Source organism: Nesoenas mayeri (genome assembly GCF_963082525.1).
Source record: "Nesoenas mayeri genome assembly, chromosome: 15".
Classification (NCBI taxonomy): Eukaryota; Metazoa; Chordata; class Aves; order Columbiformes; family Columbidae; genus Nesoenas; species Nesoenas mayeri.
Genome location: NC_137559.1, coordinates 17,070,915 through 17,090,960, shown reverse-complemented (window position 1 = coordinate 17,090,960; position 20,046 = coordinate 17,070,915). Strand labels below are relative to the sequence as shown.

At 41.8% G+C, this 20,046-nt stretch overlaps 1 protein-coding gene across 1 annotated transcript in view; it reads right to left on the bottom strand.

Moving 5' to 3' along the window:
- The window catches only part of MRTFB (myocardin related transcription factor B), a gene marked incomplete at both ends in the record, with an annotated part of 54,649 nt that overhangs the window by 9,324 nt on the left and 25,279 nt on the right, over positions 1 to 20,046 (bottom strand). The window contains 9 exons of the mRNA XM_080354001.1: positions 66 to 1,091; positions 2,760 to 2,913; positions 4,450 to 4,697; positions 6,112 to 6,252; positions 12,986 to 13,170; positions 13,733 to 13,894; positions 14,931 to 15,006; positions 16,945 to 17,000; positions 19,075 to 19,140. Coding sequence (XP_080210127.1) covers positions 66 to 1,091; positions 2,760 to 2,913; positions 4,450 to 4,697; positions 6,112 to 6,252; positions 12,986 to 13,170; positions 13,733 to 13,894; positions 14,931 to 15,006; positions 16,945 to 17,000; positions 19,075 to 19,140 — 2,114 coding nt within the window. The remainder of the gene's footprint in view (positions 1 to 65; positions 1,092 to 2,759; positions 2,914 to 4,449; positions 4,698 to 6,111; positions 6,253 to 12,985; positions 13,171 to 13,732; positions 13,895 to 14,930; positions 15,007 to 16,944; positions 17,001 to 19,074; positions 19,141 to 20,046) is intronic.

Genomic DNA, 20,046 nt, shown 5'->3' with positions numbered 1-20,046 from the left:
ATTTATACTAAATTATGCAAATAGTGCCATGTAGTTTGCATGATGAAAAACAGAAACACCCTTACCTGCAACTTTATATTTCCAACTGGCAGCTGCACTGCAGTGGTAGAATTGGGTCCCTGGATCGATAGCGGGAGGAGCAGCTGTGCAGTTCCTTGGGTTGTTAATAACGCCTGAGGTTGGGCAACAACTGCAGTTTGTGGCTGCCTCTGTGGACTAACATAAAACTGAGAAATGGCATTCTGAGGTTCGGCTTTGGCCACAGGTATCTCCTGCTTGATAACAACCGCCTTTTTGGCAACTGGATTCTGGCCACTGGTATATACAGATTGTCCTAAAGAATGACTAACTACAGGTACAGATTGACTTGTACTAGAGCAGTCAGTTAGAGCATTTTCATCTTTGACAGCAGCACTGAATTGTTTCTGTTCCACAGCAGCTGAGTTACCACAAGTCTGAGACTGCTGCTGTTGTCCCCGTTTCTCAACCTCAAGTTGCATTTTCAGTACTTCCACAAGCTTTTGCTCTTGTTCCAGTTTCCTTTTGAGCTCTTCAATCTGCTTTTCTTTTTCTTGAAGCTTGCGGTCCTTTTCTGCTACATCAAACTCCATGGCTGAGATGCTTCCACTGGTGCGATTCTGATTATCATCACTTGTATTTGCTCTTAGTGGCGAAGTACTTAAGAACTGGGACGGTGACACCATGGTCATCATTTCTGTGAAGGTATCTGCCATACTAGTATCATCTGTGCTTAGACTCGATTGTTCTGAAGGAGAGGGAGATATAGGCAAAGGTGAGCTGATGTTTTCAGTGTTTACCCCTTTGCCGCCAGGTCCGGTAGGTGTTTTTTCTGGAGGAAAGCTGGATATCGTATTAGCCGCTGGTTTATTTAGTGTTGCAACAGGAAATGCCACAGTCACTTCCCCAGTGTTACCCGTGGCCCCAGTGGAGGTGGTTACCGTCACAGAGCTACTAGTAGTGACGCCATTGTTATTAAGATCTTGATAGGGCTTCAGACGCTCGATAAGATCTGTTTTTGTTCCAGACACTGGTAATCCCCGCAATTTCAACTCCATTTTAAGCTCTGCTACCTGAAATATGATAAAGCACAATAGTAAAAACATATTAAAAGTTATTCCTATACATTTTACCTCATTACATCCTAGTAAGAAAAATTACTTTTCAGCATATTTGCTAGTTGGTACAGCTCTGAATTCTGAGAGCACGCATTATTTGTAAGTGCATTCCCATGACCTGCTACTTACTTCCACTGTTTAAGTGGCCAAAACCTTAGTGTAGTGTTCAGTTGTACAATGAATAGTAGCAAAGTTATGCTGATTTTTCATAAATTTTCAAAATGGTAAAATGAATGCACAGCTCCGGTTCTGGGCTGGGAACTCCTGTCGACGGCAGCAGTGCAGATAAAAGCACGGAACGCTAGCACACGGAGCTCCTTTGTTCCACCTTCAAGGCAGATTGGTCTATTTTTCAACAATGTTATCAGGTCAGCTGGGTGATTTAACAAACTTATCAACCACAAAAGGCTCTCTCTAATTAGCAACCGAACAGTTACAGCTGTGTGCCGTCTGGGTTTCTTTTACAAACATAAAAAGTATAAGCAGGTAAAATGAATCTCATTTCTGATAGAAAAATGTTCTCAATTTTCCAGTAAGCTTACAGGCGTATACAAATGTATTGAGTGTAAATAATTCTGTGCTTCAACATATCAGTTAAAAAGAAGAGTCACAATGAATGGCTTCTGTTTATGATATACATATACCGCATCTAACTGTGGAGTGTGTGGGCTCTACCTACGTTAGAACCACCTCTGCAAGAATACAAGGTAGTGACCTTGGTGATATTTCTGTACATTGCCAGCCTAGAATTTTAAATCCTAGGTCTTTGTGATCTGGAAATGATGAAAAGACACAACAATCCATTTGTGTAGTATCTCTGAGAACGACAGCAGTTTTATGTTAAATAGCTGTCTATGTAACAATGATTATCGGCCGTTTCACCCAGTCTGGTATCCTCTACACTTGCTGCAGAGTGCATTCACATTTTCTGTTTTTCAACAGCGCATTTCTGAATTCTCACTCAGAACTGCTTTAGATTCAAAGTTAAAACCACCACCACCAGGCCTGCACGTCTGGCTACCATGTTAGCAGGAATAAATTATGCAGAAATGGATAAGTGGACAGCTTTAATCACTGCAAAGCACAAATTCAGATACTAACTTAAATATCTTTAAATGTTATTAATTAATAACTTAAAGTTTGAAAAGCTTATTTCAAACACTGTTGCTTGAATTGCATTTTATACACTTGTTTCATATTAAAAGATTTGCTTTAACTGATGACAATACATTAATGTCTTGAGAATCTGATCTTCTGAAACCTCTTTTTTAAAGCCTAAAGAAATACTGAGTCCCGTCCCGCAGCTGCCCAGCCCCTGCTCAAGGAAGGGAGCACTGAATGCCCCGCGCAGCACAGCCCCCTCTGCTCCCTCAGCTCCGGCACACGGGGAGAGGCTCTGAATCCAACCCCACCGCTTCTGCCCATTCAGTTTTGTTATGTGTTGCTGAACGAACCAAAAACTATCCAACGCCTTCAGCTTACAGTTAAAACGGTTATTTGTACCTACACGAGGCCTTTATGAAATGTCACGCTCATTTTCAGATAATGTGTTGAGCTCTGGCAGTGGTTTGCAAGTTGCCTACGGTGACGCACAGGAATGGACAAATCCCTCTTATTTTTTACCTTCAGGTCATCCAAGCTGGAAGGCAGAGGCCCGGGTTTGCGGCTGGGAACGGTGCTGTTCTGCCGCGGCGAGCTGGCCGCTGGTGCCGGCGAACTGTTGTTCAGAGCGTTCAGCGGCGTGTTCCCATTGTTACCCTGTTTGTCATTCAGTGGCCTTCAAGTGAGAAGAAAAAGGGGGACAGTAACGTCAATGCTAAATGCATGGTGTTTTCAGGCAAGCAGCTGTGATTCTGAAGCTACTGTCTATCAAACTGATGAACATTTTTTTTAAATATATATTTACATAAGACATTACTGCTAAATATTCTTAGTAGAACAACACATAGAAGAAAACGGAGAGTAGTATATTGATATTTTGTGTTCCTTTCAGTACTAATTTATGCTTCATAGTTTTTATTACTGTCATGGTATCCCCGAGGGATACTATGGACCGCAGAACCAGTTCATATAAATGAACCATCAGCTAGGGCAACTAGTTACGTGTTTGTTTGCCATCAACAAAGAAGTCCCACAATACCGAACTCTATAACCCTATACACATCTCCAATGTTCATATATAATAAGGACGGATGTGAAGGCAGTTTACTGGAAAGATGACACATTTTTATCAGCTGTACTTAAAAGAAGAATCTCATACAAGATCTCAAAATAATGGTAAAAACATTAAAAATGCCATCAATTACACCAGGTACTGTAAGTCAGCTTTTTTATTTTATTCAACTGATTTATGGAGAAATGTTTCTGAAATGTCAGTAAATGGAACATAAGAAGCGTGGGTAAGCAGGCAGAAACATCTCTAGTCCAAATGTTAGGATACATGGTAATTATAAATATAACCACAGATGGTATCTTTAACTTTTCTAGCCTCACTTGCTGAGGAAAAATAACTCAGTGAACACTCATTAAAAAAAAAAATAATTGGAATTGAGGTTTGTATGACTGTGCCAGGTTACACTATAAGCACTTCCAGGAAACAATTGGTGTCAGATGGTGAGGATGAAGCTCTGCAGATCGTCTGCTTCTCATTCTGCTATAGGGCGCTGGCGACTCTTTAAAGATTTATTTTTGACCGCTTCTCCCAATAAATCAGAAAGCGTACTTCCCACTGTTACACGTGCTGAAGTTAACACTGATGAGGAACTCCTGGAAGCATCAGAGATGCGGCTATCAACAATATACACATTTCACCTAATTTAAAATGACTCTTCTTACTAGTAAACTGCAGAAGTGTGGTCTGTCAAACTGACATAAAAAGACAAAACCACAAGAATGTCCTGTGTCTTTGCAAAAGCCATCATCTGTAAGCTCTCTTCTGTTCTGCCTATGTCATACTTGAGTGACAATGGTGTCAAAACTTTCTTGCCTTTGCATAAATGCTTTAGGATTTCAAATACGCAGCTGGTCAGAAAAAGTGCATCTGACAGGGAAGACATTCTGTTTCCACGTCACACAAAAGTAACCAGAACCATTGAAAGCTTCATCACAGTTCAGGAGCATTTTAACAACAGAACTACCTCATCAACCTGTTAAATGAGGCACATAATACCCCAGTGATGCACACTGCCATTGACGTTTTCTTGGATCCCAACTGTTTCCTAGTATTTGCAACACACGGCTACTCCTAAAGCACTAAGTCTATAACTGAGGTGTATATCTTTTCTTTAAAGGACACAAACAATGCTTCACATACTTCAGTGGTGCAGGCAGAATTGTCTGGTAGTTGTAGTGTTGTTGCTGTTGGCTCAGGATCTGCAGCTGCAAAAACAGTTGCTGCTGTTGTAGCAGACGAGCATAGTTGGAGTCCATCTGTGGCTCATTTTTCTCACCTTTCTGATCAGGTGGAATATATTGATGATACTTCAATTTTTTCACCCTTGGCTTAGGTTCTTTACATTTCTTGCTTCGATGCTTATCGTTGGGATTCTTTGGGTGGCTTTGCTGTTTATGGATGGTAAAGATTGAAACAACGGTAAGAGCTCACTCACAAGCAGTTACGCAAGGTACAAAGATACAGCATACAGGATGCATCTGCTGCAAGGAGTTGCTGAATACAATTATCCCTGCAAACCTGCCCAAAAGGATCCCCTACCATCCTTGCAAAGTCAACATACTCCGGATGGCTTAGACTGCGCACAAGATGGGGTCATCAAATCAGTTTGGGAATGTTTTTTAATGGATGGCACAAATGAAGCTGAGGGATTCTGCCAGCCATGACCTGCCATTGCAAAGAGGGATCGCTCTTAAACAGGCAAGGTCAAAGCCACTTAGCACTTCGTGCAAGCAAAAGCTGGTGTCTTCAACTCCACCTGTAAACACTCAGAAGTACTTACAGGCTAGATTAAAAGCAGGGACAGCCAGTCCTATGAATGACAGGATTACTCTCACGAAGTTTCCACAGTATCCCTTGTAGCAACACCTGCACATGTGGTACAGCTTCTTTAAAGATCTTGGAAATTATTTTGAGTGAAAAGTTGAAGGGCAGGTAGTCACCCAGTCACACAGAGTGCAGCAGAGCAGAAATCCTCTGTTGGTCTATGCACATTTATTACACATATAACCTGTTCTGGGGGATGTCTGAATTTGTCATTAAGGTCCTGCATTAAGTAAGCTGGTTCAAGTCCAGTGATTTCACTATATATAGCCAAATTTATACTAGAAATTGACTATTAAAGGTCATCCTTGCAAATGCAACTGAGAATTAATTTAATGTAGTTAGGCAGAAGTCTACATACGGAGCTGAAAACCTTTGGCAAAGTTGCTGAAATATTATAGACATCATCTAACACAACTGTGTTTGAAAAAGTTTTCCATGCTACTGGCTATGTCAGTGCAGAAAAGAGAACTGAGTATGTTCAAGTACAAGGATACAGCAGCTCCTCTCACACTGTGTGTTCTGCTTATACAATAAATGGACTAAGAAAATAAGTCACAGAAAAGGAGTGATGCTGTTCACCAGTTTGGTTATAGGTAGACTAGGAATGCAGTTGCCTCTGTTCCTATTAAATGATTCACCATAAAAACTAGATTAATTAATTTCACCTATAGGAAGCAGAAACTCAATACTGCAAAAATCTCATCCCTGTTTCTTAAGATTTGTAAAGTGCAATTGAAAACTTGTGTCAGCTGTACTGGAAGGACCTCCTGAAACAATGAGCCAGTGCCTCCGGGTGCCGGTGGCTCAGCTCAGCACACAGAAGCCTTCAGTCAACAACCCGCTGTGTTCTCCCGGACACCAGTACAGTTGTTAGTTACAGGCACTATAACGTTACTCATGCATTTTTTCACTAACACGAGCACTGGGTAGGACATGGATCAAGAACATAGAACAGATGCCACGACTGCAGACACTGACCTTTACTAACGTTGGCGCAGGCTTTGCCGCAGGCGTGGTGCTGGTGGTCGGCGTGGGTGCAGCAGTAGAACGTGTAACGTGCTGTTCAATTGTAGAGGGGGTTTTGAGAAATTCAGGAACTGGAGAGGTTAAAGGTGGATACTAGTATTAAAAAAATATAAGGAGAAAGAGAAACATTAAAAACATCCACCATCTGAGTCATTGAAAAAATGTGATAAAGTTAAGACAATTTACTTAAATTCACAAAATATTTTTGGGAGGAGTAGTGAAAACTGGCCTTTCTTGTATTTGTGCCTACAAATATTCTAACAAGGCATATATTGGCACACTACAAATACACTGAGTGAGATAAACTGGTTTCTTACCTTGACTTCTTCATTTGTATTATAACTACTGCATGTAAACGCATCCAAAATCTGGTTTTACTAATACAGAATTTACTTTTAGTTTCACCAAAGGGAAACAGTAATTGACTTTAATACCAATTTTGGGGTGTATCATAAATATTTTTCTGACATCATTAACATTTTTCTTTATTATTATGATTATTATTCTTGTTTTTTTCTGTGGGTAGAAAGAATGATAACCACAAAGGATTTAGAACAACATACAAGATAGCCCTCAAGAAAGGGCTTTGTTTTTATAACCTTTACACTACTGTTTTAATTTGCAGTGTAATTTAATTTTCTCCTTCTAACACACATGCAAACAAATAAAGAAGTATCATCAAGACATTTTCTTTCTTTCCTTCTTATAAAACCATCAGAAAGAGCTGGAAGTGCCTTCAGAACTAACCTCACCCATTCAAGTCAGGAACATGTTACTTAAAATGTTCCTAACACGTATTTGCCCCTGGCTGGTGGCCCAGAATCAGATTAACTAATTGATGCCAGCTCTTAACTTGATAATTGCAAAACTCTTCTAGACCTGACAGCTGTCATTAAAGAAACCTCCTCTTCATGCAGCCTGTCAGAATTACAGCAAGAGCTTATGTCTACTATTTTTTCTGGTTAGCATTACCATGTTTCATAGATGAAGGCTTCTAGAACCAAAGAATTACAGCTTTTAAGAATATAACCAATACTTTCATATGCAACTAAGTACAGAAAAATAGTTCAAATAAAATTGTATTAATTACAAAACAAGGAGAGATAAGGGTTAAAAATAATTAAAGGAAGAATGGAGTGCATTGTTAGCAAGTGTTAGCAGAGATACCACCATTTGTTATTACTCTGCTTGAAGCAGCATTACAGCCTGACCCCGGGCACACCAGGGGCACACCAAAGCAGCTGCTGAATTCACAGGAAACCCGCTTTATTACTACACGCTTGAGGCCTTCATTATTTTCTGTCTGTGGAGGCAGAATCTTGTGAACACAAGAACCTTCCCACCCAGACCAGGACTGCCAGCAAACCTCCTCTCTTCCATGAGGGCCAAACAGCAAGATAGGAGAACAGACTTTGCTCCGGAGGACCCCGCGGCAGCAGAGCAGCCTGTGTTGAACAGACAACTTCCCGCGGTGTTTTCGTGGCAACCACAGCCCTGCCTGCGCCCGGAGCTGCGTTTCTTCTGTATGTGCCCCCCAGCACCATTACATGACTGTGTAGGTACAGTCCAGCAGCCTGAGCGTCACTGCGTTGGTTCCCTTGCTGTTACAAACACCATGTGTGTCATTTCTTCTGTAAACTTACTCAGTTCCATACTGACTTAAGACTTCTTTATTATGATTCTTTTCCTGGCACCACTACACCTACCAGAAGATTGCCAAAAGTTTTCCTACATAATAAGCAAACTTCACCAAGCTTAACTTTGTCATATCCATTTTTCTTGTTCTGAAATTGTTTTCCGATTTAAAACCTATTTCCTTCTATAGTCAATATCCCTCTGATGGGATATAGACCCTGTACACAAACAGATCTCAGCCCTTGTTTTTTTAGCTACACAAATGAATTTTTATTCTTTTCTCATAAAAGAGACTTTTCACTTTCTGCTCATCCTTTCCTATTTGTGTTACAACTTTCATCAGTGTTTCTTGGCTCTAAGTGACTGGAAATGTACAGGATATTCCATGTGGGATCCTCTCTGAGACACATGGAGCAGCTCGCTGCGGCCCCTCCGTGTGCCTTCCCGCTTGTCCTGGTTTTGTTAAAAACAAGTCTCTCTTTTAGTGAATTTGCCCGTCAGCTAAAGCTTCATATGAGCTGCATTTTCCTGGAGAACCAGATCCATGTTTTGGTGAACACAGCAATGGAATGTGAAGTTATTGATAAGAACAGAGGCCCATCTCACAAGAGGGATGAGAAACAGGTGACCAAAAACTGACCAACTGAGTATAACATCCCATTCACCTGATACTTCAGATAAAAGTGGGAGATCACGAGGATCTCGTCCCTTTTCCTTATGGCGACATTAGGAGAGGGCCTTGCGAGTCATCCCTGCGAACTGAGGCCAGTGACAGACTGAATCCAGCTCCGGCTGGCTGCAGAGTCCAGTCCAGGACTTCGGGTGCCGCTCTGCAGTTGCTGAGACTTTCAAGATTGGTTTTGTATATTTTGTATTATTTTCTCTATCCTTATTAGTAGCATTAGTAAAACATTTTAAATGTTTCCAACTCTCTTCTCTCTGTCCTTCTTTCCCTCCCGATCGCCTGTGCTGAGCGGGAGGGGGGAGAGGGAGGGGCAAAAGGGGGAAGTGGGGGGGTGAGAGGAGGTTAACAATACATCTGCCAGGGTTTGATTGTCACCCTGCAATCTAAACCCTCAACACCGCTGCGTGTGCCTTCCCCTCCGCCTGCACCGGAGGCCCCAGCTCAACACAGTTCCTTTTCACACGAAGGAAATGTCTTGTGTATTTTTTTAAGAACTGTTCCGTTCTACTGGAACTCCATCTCTCTCCTAAAAGCCAAATCAACCAGTTCTTTCTGCATACCAGCAACCCAACTGTGCTGACTGTGCCCTCCAGCTTCTGGTACGTGACCGATTCTTATGTCAAGGTTGTTAATAACATGAAACCAGAATGCCCTCAGATCAACTCCTGCCAACTTCCTTTCAACCCCGTGCTTTCCTCTTTCTGCCTTATCTCTGCTAATCTCCATCTTCTCCGGTTTTGCCAGCATTCAATATCATACAGAATTAAATCCAGACAAATGAGATCACTTTCATTTCCATTGTTTAAGAAAGCAATTAGATCACCTAGTACAATATGCCTTTTATAAAAGTCCATCCATTTCCCTATATTCCTATCAGTAAATATTCTTTTTCTTCAGAATACCTTCTAAAACCTTGCATTCCAACTAAGGCAGATGGGTACTTCTCCCTAATTAACTTCTTCCCGTGCTTTACTATTCTCCCATGAGATTGCACCAGAAAGGGCTTAAATCTGCATGCTAAAAACACTTTGTACACATTTTGCAACTGTATTCTTTTGTATTTCTGGGATGGCGTCTATCAGGCTTCCCATCTGCATGCGCTAAGCTGAATTTTGCTTGCAATTACATGATAGTTGTTTTCCCTTCTATCTCTGTGTTTGTTCTACACGTTTTGCTGTGTCTCCAGCGGCCGTTGGGCTCGGCAGGTCTGCTCACTCACCGCGCCACGGCTGCGCGGGGTTGTGTCAGTTCATGGTGGCAGCCTCAAGATATAAATGCCTCTATTTTTAAATCCAGCTTTCAAAGCATTTGCTCTGGAAAGCATCCGATAGCTACACAGTATCTGTTCTTCGCTGGACTGGCATAAGAATTGGCAGGGGACTACAGAGGGACTTACCCTTTAAGAAAGAGCTCTGGATGCCGTACTCCAACATATTGCACGGGAGAATTCTAATGATCTCTTGATATTCATTGATTCCTACATTTTCTTTTCCTGAAGTCGCATCTAAAAAGCATTTTAAATGTTTGATCCTACAGCTCATTCATTACTTAATCTTTCACCATTCATCATTCTGATCCTTCTTGAACCTAAACAAATGACTTGATATCAAATACACTACTCAGCAACCCTTTATAGCTTATGAAAACAACAGCACAACAGAATGCTTTCAAAGAGGAAAGTTAGCAACTTCCAAAACAATCTGACAACACCACGAAACAACAAACCAACACCAGAACAAAACCAAACCCCCTCCACCTCCCTTATTCATAATGCATTGCTTTTTCCTTATATTAGTTATCCTCATCTACAAAGGGTTATAATGGCTACATGAAATGCAAAGGTTTTTACCGTCTTCCCAATTTTACCTGCAGGTGTTAAGTACGGCAATGAACCATGCATATCATTTATTTGATAATTTTTTTAAATTCAAAAAATTAAATTAATAGGTCTCAGCCTCTTAATCTTTCCATTACTTTATGAAGTAATCAGATTATTTCCTTTGAACAGATGTTCTATTTCCGGTTACAGACAGTATGATTTCTGGACCTTTTATTCTGGCTGCAGACAAGCAGGTCAACAAGGTATGTTGGATATATGAAGAGAACAGTCATTATATTCTGTCTCAACGAGTAAAATACTTCAGCTATTTTGAAGAGATGTCTTCAGAACTGTGAACACCACAACTGCTCTATTTAGAGTGGTATAGTTAAAATGCCTATTCCTTACCAGATGCAAATACATGAGGTTAAAGCAAGTTTTAGGTCACCAGTCAACAAGAGCTGAAGGGTCTCCCCACTATGTCACATCCTCGGAGGGCTGGAAGTGTGTGCCGGAGGAAGCCTTGAGAAGAACTCTGGCTGCACTTCACTGTTTTCAAACATTCTTTGTATTTTATGTTGTAATAAAATGTAAAATTTGTCATAGGAAATGAAAAGAATGAAGGAGCAATTTCCCAGACACGTCTCCTGTAGAGACATGAGGTGCTGTTCTTCTTTGTTCCAAAAGGAACAAGATAAGCAGCTGTTTTATTCTGCAGCAAAGCAGCTTCACCTTTTAGATCTGTGCACAGAAGCGGCTGTAATACGTTATGAAATCCATGAGCAAAGGATTGAAGTTCTACCTGAAGTGCTTTTTCAATCAAGTTCAAGCGCTCTGTTATTTTACTGCTGCAATCACATGTCTTATGCTTCCTACTTTAAAAGCTTTTGGCATGTACTGCTTTGAGTATTTTGATTTAACTCTCCATTAGGAACCTAACTCTTTACTTAAGAATCTCATTTCACGTGGTTTGTTTTCAAATTATTGAACACCAATTACGTTCTGTGGATGTGAAATGCAGTTCACGTCTTAATTCATACGCTGGAGAACAACGAAATAAACCAGAAGCGCCAGACTCTGTATCCAGCATTGGTTTGTCATATGAACTTCACAATACTTTTCTGGCTACTCCTGTAATAAGAAAACTGAGGAGAGTAATTCCAGGTCCTGAACTACTCGGCTGTCAAATATCCATGGTCGTTAGGACAATAACATCTTTGGAGCATGAACAATATTTATCTCATATTTAACTGTTTAATTTTGCATTACTTTATAAGGTAATAACTAAATATTCGGTTCTGCCTTATCATTTCTTTGTGCCTTAATTAATAAATTTCAGCACAGTTCCCTATGTAGAGCCCTGGGCTTTGCTACGAATCCTCTTGAGAGTTTAAATCCATAAGTAAATGCATTTGCCAAAAGAATGCTTAATAAAAAGCCGTGAAAATAATTAGAGCTACAAAGTTATGCATCTTTTTCTCGTTTGTCTAGTGGAGAAAATGATGAAGGCACACTCTCAGAAATCCTCCTGTAAAACATCTGTTAGACATCACAGCCGATCAACACCAACCTGAAGAACGTTACACATTTATAGTAGTGCCATTCACATATTGGTCAATTTTGATACCCTCCTAAATTCTTTCAAAATAAAGTATTTTGATGTTTGAGTTACACAGGCTAAACCAACTCGTTTTTGCCAGGTACAGACTTGCATGAAATTAAACAAATTAAAGTCTAAAGCTTTTGAATTTCCATCAAATTCACACTTTCTGCTTTAGCAATACTGTTCAAATTAATATAAAACATTTCAGCTAATTAAACAAAACCGACAACATTATCAAAATGTCTGTGTTTGTACACACGTGATATATTGACATCAAGTACACAAAGCTGAGTGCAATATTATTAAACTGATGTCACTTTGAAGTCACTTCGTATCTGCAATGCTGTGACGAAACCCCATTAATTAATAAACTCAAAGGTGAAGATCAAGACCTGTGACTCAAGCACTGTACACAATACTCTAGAAAGCACCCAGGTCACTGTATGGCCATGCATATAATCCTGTGTTTGCAGTTGCTAATAGAAGATAAAAGTCTCCCATGGCAGGCTTAGTTACCTTCTTTTCTTTCTAAGGAATCTGAGAAAATACTAAAACCCTCACAGAAAAACCCACATAAAGGTTATTTTTATTTCTTATATAGTAAATTTCTTAGGCTGCATTTTAAAACTATAGGAGGGGACATTTAAATTATGCAGGAAAGCTTATTTTTATGGACTTTTCTGGAGAGAATGGAACTGACGTCAACTGTTGTTGTTTCAGCTAAGCTTAATTCTAAATGAGTTCAAGACCTTGCCCAGAAGGAAGACAGACCTCGAGTAATCAATAACAGCTGGAGTAAACCATGGAGATGACCTTTTAAACAACTTCTGGGAAAGCTGTAGATCTGTAACAGGCCATAATGAATTTCAGGGAATTTACGGCTTTACGACAGTCTATGGGAATTTCATCACTGCCAACAGCTAAGCCAGGGTGCTAGTTCATACACCCAAAACCACAACACGGAGCCCCAGGCCCTCCTCTGCAACAGCAAATGTTCATTGGGTGTGAAACTCCGTCCCACCTCCACAGTGCCAGACCAAACAGCGTGCGTAGCAGACTTAGTTTCAGCACTTGTGAACTGTACCTGTGCTGCCGCGGTGGCGCTTGGTGTCAGTGGGGACGGCGAGTCGCTCGCTTTGGGCTCCCCGGGGGAGGCGGCTGAGCCCTGCGACTCCTGGCTGGCCGGCTGCTCTGGGGACAGCGCGTCGCTGCTGTCCTCGTCAAAGGAATAGTCATCCAAAGCCTGAGGATAGTTCTCTTGTCCAACTGCTAGAGTGTTTACAAAGAAACAAGCAAAATAGGGTTTTTTAGTTACACTAATTAAATGTAGATGGCAGAATTAGCTAATTGCTGGAAAATGATTAGTTTTCAGCACAGTCTAAACATACGGTACATAAGTATTTACTGTGTTTCTAATATAATGACGGCCATATTAAATCATATTCAAGCAATCACTAAAACTAAGTGCATATCAGAAGTTGTTTTATTAATAATAAGAGATTAAATGGTACGTACAACATGTGGAGTGCACACAGGTACCTATGACAGACTGAATAATGGCCACGTACTTTTGATTATTTTGTAATAATTTTTCTTAAGAACAAAGTCTTTTTAAAGACAGTATTATACCCCAACTATACAATTGTAACTTAGTTTTGACTAAAATAGGATAACTTTAATTAAATGATGACACTTTAGGACTCAGATGCTGAAAGAGTAAGGAGTAATAAACTTCAAGTATGTTTTTTCTGGTGTACTGTACCCTCCAGAGTTAAATTAACATTTTCCACAATGCCATCTAGACGACAGAAGCTGAGGGACGTCTACTTGCCTATAATGGCTTCTTTAACACTGGAGTCTACGGGAAGAATGTTTTTTTCCACCAGCTCCATGGGGCCGGGCCTCTGCGCAATCTTCTCGTTCAGGTCATCGGCCAGCCGAGCCCTCTTCAGCTTCAGCTGAGTGGCTTGTAGTGACGGCTCTGCAAAGGTCTCTGAAAGACACACTGATTTCAACACTCCGTTCCAGCTTTTCTCCAGTTTCATGGCAAACAGCACTGTGTTGGCTTTGCAATGACCATTCCACTTCTAGCAAAGGCAGGCAAGTACTGTTCAAGTTTATGAGCAAAAATAAGATGATATGAGTAGATATTGTTCATCCCTATGATCATGTTTTCCTACAATCTCTTTTTTAACGGCAGTAATACTTTTGGTAAACGTTTGTATAACATCCGACAATAAAACAGGGAATATAAAATAACAAATGCTAATTATAATCTGAAGATAGCGTTTTCTGCTCTAATGGTTTACTAGTGTGCGCTATGGTGCGGGTTTCATCAATCCATTGATTTTTGAATTCTCTCTTGATAAACATCTTCAGAAGTTTACCTTTAAAAACCACTTCTGTCACAAATTTGAGTGTATTTCAACGAGCCTATGGAGAGAGTCTGTGAATATGCGTGCGATCTATCAATATGGAAACTCCTGTCTGGGTTTAGGATCTAATGGCTATGAAATTAACTTGGACGACAGTTACTTGGCAATTTAAGATTTGGCAAGATGATGGTGAAACACAGTAATCCAGCCCCATTCCTAAACCCACCAGTGCTTCAAATGACCTGAGCAACAAGGAAAACAGCAAAACAGGGTAAAATTTGAGTTTATCAAAGACTGTTTAGGATAGTGGGGGGCAAGGGGGAGAAAAGTACAAGGCAGTCAGGTTATTTTAGGGTATGAGTAGAAATGGAAGCAATATATACACTAGATAGACATACACCACAGTATAATTACCATTATAGAAGAAAAGCAATATACGATTGCAAACAAATACACAGTGGAGAATACTTTCAACTGCCACAGATGTATCTATGATCAAACAGATTTAGAATACAGATTACAAGAGCCACTGTAGAAGTAGAGCTTATGAACCTAGAAATAATTCATACCAAAGCCTAATGCAGTTAGAAAACTGAGTGCATAGCAGAAGTTCCTCTACCAGCAGCTCAGCAGGTGCACACAGCTGGGACGTACCTTCGAGGATGTGCATTCTGACCAGCTCAGAACGGTCCGGCCTGCTTCGAATCTTGTGCTTCAAAAAATTTTCAGTCTGTAAAGAAATGAGGAAATAGTGTTAACTACTGTTTACAAGAGAAGCCCAAGTAGCTTGATAAATCACTGATGTCCAATCAATGAATATTTGCAGTTGCATTCAGATGGGTGGCCATGGCTGTTAGAACATGGGCAGTAGTGGATATGGTTTGCTCTGTTTTTCTATCAGTTAAGCAGTGTTAACGAATTTCTATCTTCCCCAAACAAGGGAGCAATTAGGCAATCTGGACACCCATAAATCCATGGGTCCGGATGGGATGCACCTGCGGGTGCTGAGGGAGCTGGCTGAGGTCATTGCTGGACCGCTCTGCATCATCTTTGCCAAGTCTTGGGAAACGGGAGAGGTGCCTGAGGACTGGAGGAAAGCAAATGTCACTGCAGTCTTCAAAAAGGGCAAGAAGGAGGACGCAGGTAACTACAGACTGGTCAGCCTCACCTCCATCCCTGGGAAACTGATGGAACGACTTCTCCTTGGTGCCATCTCAAGGCATATCAGGGATAAGAGGGTCATTAGGGGCAGTCAACATGGCTTCACCAAGGAGAAGTCGTGCTTGACCAACCTCATTGACTTTTATGAGGACATAACGAGGTGGAGAGATGATGATAAAGCAGTGGATGTGATCTATCTTGATTTCAGTAAAGCATTTGACACAGTGTCCCACAGCATCCTCACAGCTGAACTGAAGGAGTGTGGTCTGGATGATCGAGTAGTGAGGTGACTGTGAACTGGCTGAAGGGAAGAAGCCAGAGAGTCGTGGTCAATGGGCAGAGTCCAGTTGGGGCCTGTATCCAGTGCAGTGCCTCAGGGGGCAGTGCTGGGGCCGGTATTATTCAATATATTCATCAATGATTTGGACGAGGGAATAGAGTGACTGTCAGCAAGTTTGCTGATGACACCAAGCTGGGAGGAGTGGGTGACACTGGAAGCTGTGCTGCCATCAGAGACCTGGACAGGCTGGAGAGTTGGGCAGGGAAACATTTATTGAAATAGAACAAGGGCAAGTGTAGAGTCTTGAATCTGGGCAGGAACAACCCCAGGTTCCAGTGTAAGCTGGGGAATGACCTGTTATAGAGCAGCGTAGGGGAAAGGGTCCTGGGGGTCCTGGGGACAGCAGGGTGACCATGAGCCAGCACTGGGCCCTTGTGGCCAGGAAGCCAATGGTACCTGGGGTGGGTTAGAAGGGGGTGGTCAGTAGGTCAGAGAGGTTCTCCTGCCCCTCTGCTCTGCCCTGGGGAGACCACACCTGGAATCTTGTGTCCAGTTGTGGCCCCTCAGTTCCAGCAGGACAGGGAACTGCTGGAGAGAGTCCAGCGCAGCCACCAAGATGCTGAAGGGAGTGGAGCATCTCCCGTGTGAGGAAAGGCTGAGGGAGCTGGGGCTCTGGAGCTGGACAAGAGGACACTGAGGGGGGACTCATTCATGGGGATCAATATGGAAAGGGGCAGTGTCAGGAGGATGGAGCCAGGCTCTGCTGGTGACAACCAGTGACAGGACAAGGGGCAATGGGTGCAAACTGGAACACAGGAGGTTCCACTGAAAGAGGAGAAGAAACTTGTTGGGGTGAGGGTGTCAGAGCCTGGCCCAGGCTGCCCAGGGGGTTGTGGAGTCTCCTTCTGTGCAGACATTCCAAGCCGCCTGGACACCTTCCTGTGTAACCTCATCTGGGTGTTCCTGCTCCATGGGGGGATTGCACTGGATGAGCTTTCCAGGTCCCTTCCCATCCCTGACACCCTGGGATTTCCCCCGCTTTGATCTGCAAAGGATTAACAAAGTTCCTCTCCAATTTGACACCAATATTTTCTTTTAACGGATTCTTCCAAGATAAAAGTGTATGTTGTTACTGTAACGGTAATCATTTTTTCATGTACTCAGAGAATTTTGTATCAGGTACAACATTTTCAGATGTTAATAACAAGTTTACACAAAGCGGTTTACCCTGGCTCGCTCCAGGCTCTTTATCTGCTCGTGGAATGCAGCTGGACTTTTCAAAGCTGTGAAGGGAGAGTAAGAGTTAAATTGACAGGAACTGATTTCCAAAAGAAACATCCTAATCAGCAGGTCTGTATGGGTGTTTAGCACCATCCCAGAGTTGTGTTTGACCATGCTGACATTTGACTCATGCTAGAGCAACACTGCTCTACAGAATACTTAAATATTTAACAGATATTACCACGTAACAGGTAACTTCCACTATGTACACTGGTGTTTCTTTACCAAAACTGTTGCACAGTAGAAATTTTAGGAGGTGAGGTTCAGAACACCAAAATACTGTTTCATTTATTCCACGGTATTTACTATCTGTCTGTACCTCATACTTGCTGTTACTAGAGGGAACTGGACCGTCCCTTAGGAACTATTTGTGCTGATTTAAAAAACAATTGTAGAAGCCCCAAATGTTCAGATCAGAAAACAGAATGATAGTTGGATGCTAAATAGCTAAAAAGAGTAAAAACCGCTGTTGATCTAGAAATAATAAAATGAATTACAGAGTGCTTCAACTCAACTGGATTGTTGAAAGGAAGTAAAATGGCAGCAGGTATGATCCATCTCACTGGACACACTTTTGGCAGAGATAAGCCACTGCAAAACAAAATCTGTAACGCTTCCGACAGTTTAGAAGTTCTTTCCCAGGTTTCATTCAAAAAGCAGCAGATCATTCTGTTCACAGATGAATCTTTTGACAAATTTGACCTGATGTCTTGAGCCCAGTCTCACCCACACTGTCCACTAAGGGGTTCTCGATGGTTTCTGGGCACCCGTCACTCTGAGGCCAGCCTGACCTCCAAAATGAGTACGTTATACTAAACAATTAGCACAGGCGTTGGGAGCCCAAGTGGAACACCAGAACATCTCTAAGGAAAGAGTTAACTGCAGCTGAATCCTAGGCCAGAAACATCCGTACTCAGGAAGACCATCCAGTGGTTCCTAAATTGCTTTAGGTATCATAGGTGCTGCCGCTGAAACAACCATCATCTCCAACAGACTGAAATCAATAAAGGGGAAAATGGACTCTGGCAAGGTGCAATTGCATAGCGCATGCCAGTTACTTACTTTCAAAATACCAGTGCTGTGAGTGAAGACATACAAATGTGGCAAATATCCAAATTTACAAGCACTAATCGCTTGTGAAAGCAGCATGATCTGCTGTTCAATTCCGGTGGGAGAAGAGAGTCAGAGATACAAAAGGTTTCCTGCAGGACTGGTAAGTTCTGGCGCGGCTGTCACGGGGAGCCAGCCCAGGGTCGGCAGCGCAGAGCCTGAAACCACAACTGCAGCTCCGGCTGCACCCAGGGATCTGGGGACATTGCTGCTTAGCGAGACGCTTCACACTATCAGCAGCAGCGCAGCTCTTCCAAACACAGCATCTAAGGGCATTCAGGGAATCTTTACCACTGTATAATCTTTGTTTTGGAAGAGAATAAAAAAACTCTTCAACCAAGTTTGCCAGATGTAGGAAGTTGATCAGGAACTTCTGGCAACTGGAAAAGTGTGCAAAAACCAAAACAATTTTCTACAAAACCCCCCAAGCCCGTTCCCGTATTCTTGGGAAGGTGTCCATGCTTGGAAAGGAGGGCCTGGGCACAGAAGCTTCTGCATTAGGTCACTGGAGCCGGTGACCGATGCCCAGTGGAATCCACAGCCTGACGTCCCATCACGTCACAGCTACAGGACAGCTCTGTTGGGGCACGAGCGACAACTCGTGTGTCCTTCCGTTTTGTCTGGCAACCCTCGCTCTGTGAAGCCTGCTGGCTTTGCTACTGATGTCCACTCACTTATAGAATTCTATTTTTAGTAAGATTAGTCATAACTTAAAGAGAGAAAATAAAAGGAGAATCAGACTGCAAATCTTGTGTTTTCATCACGATAGCTATTTGAACTGAAACATTAGGTGAGCATGATGAACTGACTTCAGATTCATTTAGATTACCAAAAGGATCCCACAAGTTTTTTCAAATGATCTGGTTATTTTTCATGATTCTCACAGAAATGCTTATCATCGTTATTTTGTATATTCAGCTCTTAATTCATTCAGTACAGTCATACGAGCTACTAGAAACGTCTTACGTGGCATGATGCCCTGGTCCACCAGCTGCTCCCGTGTCCGTCGCTGTTGCAGCCTCAGCTGAAGCACTGCCAAAAGAGAACATTCATTCACAGGCAAGAACACCATCCCTCTGAAGGACAAAAAGCAGTCAAAACATACCAAGTATTTCAACTTTAGAAATACTTTTTGTATGTGTGTAGACTGACAGTAACCTCTACAACACCGATCGTTAAGGATTAACTGCTACTAACATAGCTTGGAGCCATTGCTTCCCCTGGTTCGATCAGAGTGTGCTGCTTTTTGGCCACATCTGCTAAAGGGACATACATCACACATACATCCACTCTTCCCATCGGGGCGGCCTCACGAGAGGGATTCAGAATACAGCTAAACCTAGGAGTTAGTTTTCCCCTTATAGCACTACTGTTAGATGACAGATTCAAGAAAACATAGTGAGGTATAAGGAGTTTATACCATGAACTGCAACACATATTGATTATATAGCCTGCTTGTGTCTTAGACCAATCTTACATGACTATACCATGCTGAAATACAAATTACGTTTGCAGAGCATTTTAAAAACAAGGCTTTATGTGTTTGGTTGATCATTTTTCCTTAAGGATTTTTTTTGATATAACAGCTTATGGTGCATTTAAATAAATCCTGCTGAAACACAAGGACCTGAAGAGGAGCCAGATTTCACCTGGTGTTTTATAAAACACCAAAACACTGATTCAATCGGAAACAGACTTTATCATGTCTCTGAACGCCAGAAAATGCTGTTCTCCTGATTAAGTGTTATAATCATTTCAAGGCCCAAATCAATCCAATACTGTCAAACACTGTTGACTGTTTCAGAGGTAACTTATGTTTCAGTACATTTTATAAAACGTACAAAGGTTCTCATCTTATTGTTACTGTAAGAACAACCGATGTGACACACATTAAATAGTACGCCAGGAACTGCACAAAACCAGGGGCACGGACACAAA